The following is a 9,402-nucleotide window of genomic DNA, read 5'->3' on the forward strand; positions in this document are numbered from 1 at the left end:
CATAGTTGGTCACGAAGCAAACCTCAACAGTTACAAGAAGATTGAAATAATACCTTGTATCTTATCAGATCATCATGGTCTAAGGCTGGACTTCAACAGCAACAGAAATAACAAAAACCATACTAAAACGTGGAAACTAAACAACTTTCTACTGAATGACACATGGGTCACAGAAGAAATAAGGGAAGAAATAAAGGACTTCCTGAAATTCAATGAAAATGATGGAACAACATACCCAAATTTGTGGGACACATTGAAAGCAGTGCTAAGAGGAAAATTCATAGCACTAAGTTCCTTTAAAAAGAAAATGTAAACATCCCACATAAACAACTTAACAACACATCTGGAAGCTTTAGAAAAAACGAAAAAGAAGCAGAAACACCCAAGAGGAGTAGACGCCTAAAAAATCAAACTCAGGGCTGAAATCAATAAATTAGAAACAAAGAGAACAATCCAAAGAATCAACAAAACCAAGAGTTGGTTCTTTGAGAAATTAACAAGATAGACAAACCGTTAGCCAATCTAACTAAAAGACAGAGAAACACTATCCAAATTAACAAAATCAGAAATGAAAAGGGAGACATAACAACAGACACCGAAGAAATACAAAGAATCGTAAGAACCTACTTTAAAGGCATTTATGCCACAAAATTTGAAAATCTAAGGGAAATGGACAATTTCCTCAACCGATTCCATTTGCCAAATTGAACAAGACCAGATAAACAAATTAAATAGCCTATTGCGCCTTATAGAAATAGAGTAACCATTGATAGGTCTCCCAACCAAAAAGCCCAGGGCCAGATGCTTTCAGTGCAGAATTCTACCAGTCCTTCAAGAGGAGCTAATACCGATATTATTCAAGCTATTCTGAAAGATAGAAATGGATGGAATATTACCAAATTCATTCTATGAGGCCACAGTCACATTGATACTTAAACCCCACAAAGACCCAACAAAAAAAGAGAATTTCAGACCAATTTCTCTTATGAACATTGATGCAAAAATACTCAACAAAATTCTCGCAAAGCGAATACAACAGCATATCAAAGACATCATTCACCATGACCAAGTAGGCTTCATTCCAGCCATGCAGGGATGGTTTAACATATGGAAATCCATCAATGTAATCCACCATATAAACAAACTGAAAGAGAAAAGCCACATGATCATCTCTTTAGATGCAGAAAAAGCATTTGACAAAATCCAACACCCATTTATGTTCAAAGTTCTGGAGAGATCGGGAATACAAGGCACTTATCTAAACATAATAAAGACTATATACAGCAAACCAACAGCCAACAATAAATTAAATGGAGAGATACTCAAGGAAATCCCTCTAAAATCCGGAACCAGACAAGGCTGCACTCTGTCCCCATATCTCTTCAATATAGTTCTTGAAGTTCTAGCCAGAGCAATAAGACAGCAAAAGGAGATCAAGGGGATCCAAATGGGAAAGGAAGAAGTCAAATTATCCTTATTTGCAGATGATATGATAGTGTATATAAGTGACCCCCAAAATTCCACCAGAGAACTCCTACAGCTGATAAACACCTTCAGCAAATTGGCAGGATACAAAATAAACTCAAAAAAGTCAATAGCTTTCCTGTATACAAGTGACAAACAGGCAGAGGAAGAAATTAGGAAAACTATTCCCTTCACGATAGCCACATACAAGATAAAATATCTAGGAGTAACTCTAACCAAGTAAGTGAAGGACTTATTCAAAAAAAACTTCAAACCTCTGAAGAAAGAGATTGAAGACGACATGAGAAGATGGAGGGATTTACCTTGTTCGTGGATTGGGAGAATCAACATAGTAAAAATGGCCATCTTACCAAAAGCAATTACAGATTCAACACAATCCCTATCAAAATACCTACAAATATTTTGAAGATATTGAAAGATCAATTCTCAAATTCATATGGAGAAATAAAAAACCCAGAATAGCAAAAACAATCCTATACAACAAAAGATCCTCTGGAGGAATCTCCATACCTGATCTCAAGCTGTACTACAGAGCAACAGTAATTAAAAACAGCATGGTACTGGCAAAGCAATAGACTGGTGGATCAATGGAATCAAATCGAAGACCCAGAGATGAATCCACACACATTTGCTCACTTGATTTTTGACAAAGAAGCCAAATCTATTCAATGGAAAAAAAGATAGCATCTTCAATAAATGGTGCTGGTCTAACTGGATGTCTACATGTAGAAAAATGCAATTAGACCCTTATTTGTCACCATGCACAAAACTCAAGTCAAGTGGATTAAAGACCTCAACTTAAAACCCAGAGACATTAATTCAGTTAGGGGGAAAAGTGGGGAAGAGCCTGGGGACACATAGGCACAGGAAACAACTTCCTGAACAGTACACCAACAGCCAGGCCTTAATGTCAACCATTATAAATGGGACCTCATGAGGCTGAGAAGCTTCTGTAAGGCAGGGAGACACTGTCAAGAGAACAAAGCAACAGCCTACAGAATGGGAAAAGATCTTACCAACCCTCATATGACAAAGGTTTAATATCCAAAATATATAAAGAACTCAAGAAATTAAACACCACAAAACCAAACAACCCAATTGCAAAATGGGGCTTGGAACTTAACAGAGAATTCTCAACAGAGGAATATCAAATGGCCGAGAAACACTTAAAGAAATGCTCATCCTCGTTAGTCATCAGAGAAATGCAAATCAAAATGACACTGAGATTCCATCTTACACCCATCAGAATGGCTAAGATCAAAAACTCAAATGACACCACATGTTGGTGAGGATGTGGAGAGAGAGGAACACTCCTTCATTGCTAGTGGGAATGCAAACTAGTACAACCACTTTGGAAAGCTATCTGGCGCTTTCTCAGAAAAATGGGAATAGGGCTTCCTCAAGACCCAGCCATCCCACTCCTTGGAATATACCCAGAAAATGCCCTACCACACAACAGGGACATATGCTCAACCATGTTCATAGCAGCCTTATTCATAATAGCCAGAACATGGAAACAGCCTAAGTGTCCCTCAGTAGAAGAATGGACTAAGAAACTCTGGTATATTTACACGATGGAATACTACTCAGCTATTAAAAATGAGGAATTCCCGAAATTTGTGGACAAATGGATTGATCTAGAAATTATCATAATGAGTGAGTTCACCCAGAAGCAAAAAGAGACAAACAGTATATACTCACTTATATCAAAACACTAGTCCAAGGGATGCATACCATGAAAATCTTTACTTACCAAGAAAGTGGGTCAGAGGAGAAGACATCCGATTGAGACTTTAGGCAAGAGTAGCATGGAAGAATGGGGAAATAGTAGGACCCATAGGGTCCTGAAAACCTACAAGAAGAACTTTATGACAGGCAGATCTGGATCCTGGGGTCCTCCTCAAACTAAGGCACCAACCAAGGAGAATATAGGCAGTAAGCTTCGAACCCTACCAAGACCTAGCCGACAAACAGGATATTCTCCACCGTTGAGTGGAGAGTGAGATCTGACTCTCACACGAACTCTGGTGCCCCTTTTCTGACCATGTCCCCTGGATGGGGAGACCTGGTGGCACTCAGAGGAAGGATAGCAAGTTACCAAGAAGAGACACAATATTCTAAGAGCATATATAGGGGGAGGAGGTCTCCCTCAATCACAGACATAGGGGAGGGGAGAAGGGGAGAAGTGGGAGGGAGGGAAGAATGGGAGGAAACAGGGGAAGGGCTAACAATCGAAATGTAATATGAATAAATTAATAAAAATTTTTTTAAAATTAAAAAAAATAAACAAAGCAAAGTCTAAAAATTGAAAAAAATTGAAAAAAACTAAAGATATGGAAATTGAAATAAATTATAAGGGTTTAAAATAACTTAAAATACATAAATTCAAGTTACAAATTTTTTTAAGTTAAAAAGTTTCAAATTTCTTTCCCTCTCACTATGCTATTTTTATAGTAAAACTTCAAAGATTGAGGATTTTAACATTAAATCAATGGAATTCTGATGTTATTCATCTAGTCTGGGTAGAACACTGATTACTATTATCATAGTCCCAAGCTCAAAAATGTAAATTACCTTTGGTTGTTTACTAAATATACACTTAAAAATATTTCTCATGTTGAAAACATCTCTGTCCAATCTATATACACCCAACTCTCTGGACATGCAAAAATGTTCATGATTTTACCCCCCAAGTTTGTGGGTCCCCCAACTTTTAATATGACTCACAAACATAACTCTATTCCAGCTATTTACAGATACTTGTTAACTGCTTTTCTTTTTTAACAATCAAGATTTCAGTACAGATTAAAAACAATGGTAATGTTGTTATATCTAAAATTTGATCTTCTTTTGTAAGCTTAAAAATTCATTTGTAATTCCAGGAATCACAACTTGGATCCATCTGTTTCAGGTCAAACAGATTCCAGATAAATTCTCCTGCAAGCAAGATGTACCCTTCCCTGGTCTGGCCTTTAACCATCATTCCAGTCTTCCTGTACCCTGACAACAATACCCTACTTTCAATCTAAGCATTGCCACCTATTGTCTATTCCTGAGGGTGAGCTACATTCTCACCCTAGTCCTGGGACTTCTTTCATGGCCCCAACTACCAGGACCATAGACCTGGAACTTTGAAATGTGCACCCAAGATAAAGTCTATATCCTTAGCCTGTATCTGTCCCAGCAGATTTTTAATCAACTACTCCAAACACCACAACATCCTTTGGTAGTCCTTTGGAATCAGTAAGATCCCTGGACTTGCTGAAAATCCTGGTGAAATCTCCTACCAGTTTGAGCCCCAACTTGGGACCAGCATTCCAGACCTCTCCAAAGCTCCAGGTGATCAAACAAAACCTGGATCAAAAACAAAATGTGCTCTGTCCTGTGGACTTTAACAAACATTCCAGCTTTTCTATGCCCTGAAAGCAATATTCTACTTTAGCTGAGAAGCAGTTGCTGGAAACATATGCTGTTCATTATCCTGCACAAAGGGTTGGAATATTAGGTCCAAAGAAAACTAGTTCTCCTCCACAAAAGAAGCCATTTCCCTATACTGTCAAAAGAGACAAATGACTCCTTATGGTATCTATTAGCATTACCAAAGCACATGCTACCCTTCAGGATCTTCAGTATTATAAATACCCATTAAAATCAGAGAATTACAAAAACTTACAAAAGCAAGTTACTCAAGATGGGGATTTCAATCTGATTAAATGGTTTAATTCATGGTTATCAAATTTTACCTGGGTAAAATAAATGTTCGTTTTCTCTGTCTTACTGCTTTTATTCATTATTTGTAAATGTCAATGTCAAATGCTATAGATACCACAGGCTCTTAAATTAAATTCTCCAATTCATTCTTTGAGAGTGGAAGGAGAATGTAATGGACTAAAATCCTCTCCTTCTGTTATTTCTGAAATTAATATAGCTCTTATGTAACAAACTGGCTGAACACATATATTTAAAAAATAAGCACAATTAAAATGTTAACCTTTAATCCTACATAAATGTGAATCAGTGATATGATGCATATGATCTAGAGCCACTGGAGAATTTAATGGTTAAAGGAACTTCATTTTAAGGTAGATATGCATCTTGATACTCACTAGCTATTTTCTCTGACTCCAGTCCCTGGAAGACAAGTCACCAGTAACCCTTAAGTGAGTGACTCACACCCAAAAACTGTAGGCATGACTATGTACTAGTTATGATATGGTTAACTGCTTTTTTTACTTCAGTAAACTTCTTCTGCAGATACTCAAAAATTATTTTGAGTCTCCCCAACCCTTCAACTTGACAAAACAGACCAATTTGCTTACTTGTATAGATACCGAAGGTCTTTTATGGGTTTTTTTGTTTTTGTTTTTGTTTTTTTGTCTTTAATAAACACTTCCACATGGCCCTACTTCATGGCATGCCAGGGATTCAGCCTTAAGGTTGTCATCCTGCTAGCCACTAATCAGTAAGTCTTTCCATTATAATTATATTGAGTCTGTGGTCTTTGTCCAGAGGTCACAAACTCCATAACTCTGGGGATGTATCATTCACACATTGAAAACCACAAAAAAGAATGTTAATCACACTTACTAGGTTCAGAGATGTGATGATATTTTTAATATCCACTTGCAAAATATTTCCAACAATTGGTAAAGGAGGAGGTCCAGGTGGGAGCTTCCCTTTGATGTGATGCTGATTCCACAGGAAAAGAAAAATCAGACAAGAAATGCAAATCACCAGGAAGATGAAGGGAGCCATTGGCACTGAACAAATGCACTGGAAAGCTTACAGTCCAAGCATCTATAAATACAGCTCCAAAGAAATACAGAGTGTTTTGGACTTTGGGTGAGACTTCTTTATCTTCAGTACACTTTGATCTGTATAAACAAAACTTCTTGTTTCCTAATATTACTTCTCTATGTATTTGCTATTTCAACATAACCCTGTCTATTCATAGTAAAATATGAATAGCTACATTTTAACAGTAATGTTAAATAATATCTATGATGGTTATTCTGGGCTGTCACCTTGACTAAATCAGGAATTAACTAAAATCTAAAAATTGAGGATACATAAGTGAGATAATTTTGCTAAATTTAAAGTAGGAAGATCTGCTTCTAATCTATATTCTGAGGCAAAAAGACACACATCTTTAATCTGCCCCATACCTTCTACTGGAAGACTATATAAGAACATGGGAAAAGCAACCTGTGCTCTTTGCCTGTTTGCCCTCATCTTGTTCAAAAGTTCACTCACAACTTCACTGGCATTAGAGCCTATTTCCTCAAAATTCAAGCATATACTGAAGACCAGCTGAGACATCTAGCCTTGTAGACTGAGTAACTACTAAATTATTGGACTTTCCTTCCACAGCCAACCATTGTTTGATTAGCTGGACTACAGCCTGTAAATCATTCTATACAGATAAAGAGATTCATTCTATAAGTTTTGTTACTCTAGAGAACACTGGCAAATATAGATTTTTAGGACCATAAGTAGTCCCAGAGCAACGAATTCATAAAAATGAGTCTTTTAAGTATTTGAAATAGGTTTTCCAATTTTCTAACTCCTAAAGCTACTGAACCATTTCCAGTTACTGGTGCCCAACCTGGAAGCTTGGAGAGCACTGAAGACCCATGTATGGATGATATTACAAACTTAAAGAGATACATGCATTTGATTATCCTGATTCACCAATAGTGAACATCAATGTATTTGGTCACTCTATAAAATAAACTTTTGACAGTTTGTGGAAAAATAACAAAAATAGTGATGTTGTTTGGTTGCTCTTAGCATCTCTGGATAAATTAACAGTGGATAGAGATGATCTCCATGATAAAACTAACCAACATCTAATATCTCAGAATATAGCGAAAGGACAACAAAGAACTTAGTAATAAAGATAAAATTGACTGGCTCCAAAGGGGCATAAGCAGTCTAAAGGTTTCTGAATGTGCCCTGAAGAGAATGTTTTACCCCCAACAGCCACAGAATCAAGTTGCAGAAGACTAAATTAAAGTCTTCACTATACGGTTGGCTGAATTGTAGCAAAAATTCAAGTCCCAACCTCAGAAGGTCTTGGTAGTTAAAAAAGTGAGGGCAGTTATTGAGGAAGAACTTTAGAGATCCTTGACAAGTATACTACCTGTAACTGTGGGCATTGGTAGTTAAATGGGGCAGGGGGCATTAATTGGGGAAGAACTCTAGAGAAGCCCTGACTAGTATACCACCCGTAACTGTCCGGGCAAGAATGAAGATATTCTAAAGACAGATGTATATAGCCCTCCCTTTGGCCATCAGGCTATTAGAACAATGGTCTGGAAAAAATGAAATTTGCCAATGTCAAAGGGAAAAAATGAAGCTCTGGTTCCTCTTTGTCTTCAAAGAACTTGTCTAATGAATGAGAACTCCTAGGGGGAAAGTTCTTGACTTTCTTACTTCAAAGAAGCAGCAGCCAGCTGGCTCAGAATATATTAATCTCCTGTGATTCAGTGGGAAAGAGAAAGGAAAAGGAAAATTCTCATTGATTCACATATACCTATTCATTCAACAAATAAGACCATGCCAGTCTTGGTGGAAAATCCATCATAGCCATACTGACTGGTGGACTGTCTCCAGAAAGCTTTGTTTGCTTTATGTAGTTCTCCCTGCATGGCTACTGACATATTTGTGCAAGGCTAGAATAGACAATAAAACAAATGATAAGGAGTGGCCAGCCTACTTTAATTGGAATTTAAGAGGTTATAAAAGAAGAAATAAATGAGTTTTGAATTAGTGTCAGAATTAACATAACATATTGAAGGATAAATTAGTATAAAAGTCGTAGTGATTATGTGAAAACTGAAGGTAGTTTACTGTTGCTCTGTGTCCAGTGGGTGGCTTGGCTTCTGTGTCTAGTAGGTCAGTTCAGGTACTGCTTGTTCCCAGATGAGAGCAGACAGACCTCAAGATCAAAGGTCCCATTTTTCTCAGGAGTAACTCCAGTGCTTTAAGACAAGGCCCCGTGCACTAGGTAAGGCTCTTGGTTTCACCAGAGAAGGTGAAAATGATCTTCCACTGGGTGTTACACCAGGTGTTCTTTTAGAATGAAATTGTTGGTATCAGACAGCAGTGGAGATTTAGGAACTCCACAAGCCAGTGATGATACCAAGAGTGTTACAGCCCTTTGTCAAGCTGCTGGGCTAAGCACAACAGAAGAAGTGGGTAGATGTCTGAAACCAGCTTGGCAGGCAGGTTCTGTGAGATGCAGGCCCAGTAGTGCTTCACTGCCAAGACAGCAGTGATGAAACAGATTTCAGCAACAGCCAAGGCAGCTCCACCATAACTGCCTTGACTGCCTTGACTGATAATCAAGCTCTGAGCATTCACAGGTTATTCTTCCCCAGAAAAAAATAGAGTCTTAGATGATCATAGTAGAGGAATGGTGCAGGCATGACATAACAAGCCAGACAACCATTGTTTATAAACCTTGGGCAGTGAGGAAGGGTTTGTGGGTGAATGTCTGATTAGCTGGGGCTAGGGTGTTAGGATACTTAATCTACATGTAGTGGTACAATACCTCATTTACATGCAGTAGCACGGGGTCCTATCACAGTAAGGAAAACAGAGTAATTGCCCTGTGGGTGGGGGAAGAATGTCTAGGTATGATTAAAGGTCATTTGCTGAAGGCTAGGATCTCCTTAGCATAAGGTGGGGTACTTCCAAGAATCCCCAAGTGCTTGCTAAACAGGTTCTATCAGGAAATGGTCAGGCCTCTAATCTTCCCTGATGGCTATGTGATGCTCCGTAGAGTTTCTAGGTTTCAGAGAAAAGACCCTGCTGAGAAAGGGAGCCCCATCACTATACACTGAACTCGGTAGTGATCCAGAAGCATCAGACATCAACCTTTCCAGAAGATATCCACAGAATTTAAGCTTTATC

General features: G+C 38.0%; 1 protein-coding gene across 1 annotated transcript in view; it reads right to left on the reverse strand.

The window, feature by feature from the left end:
- LOC127189887 (cytochrome P450 2C70-like) overlaps positions 1-6,804 on the reverse strand; it is a 53,422-nt gene extending 46,618 nt beyond the window's left edge. The window contains exons 1-2 of the mRNA XM_051146954.1: positions 6,739-6,804; positions 6,073-6,174 (exon numbers count right to left, since the gene is read on the reverse strand). Coding sequence (XP_051002911.1) covers positions 6,073-6,174; positions 6,739-6,804 — 168 coding nt within the window. The remainder of the gene's footprint in view (positions 1-6,072; positions 6,175-6,738) is intronic.
- Between the last annotated feature and the right edge of the window lie 2,598 nt (positions 6,805-9,402).

The sequence above is a fragment of the Acomys russatus genome, chromosome 5 (assembly GCF_903995435.1).
Source record: "Acomys russatus chromosome 5, mAcoRus1.1, whole genome shotgun sequence".
Classification (NCBI taxonomy): domain Eukaryota; kingdom Metazoa; phylum Chordata; class Mammalia; order Rodentia; family Muridae; genus Acomys; species Acomys russatus.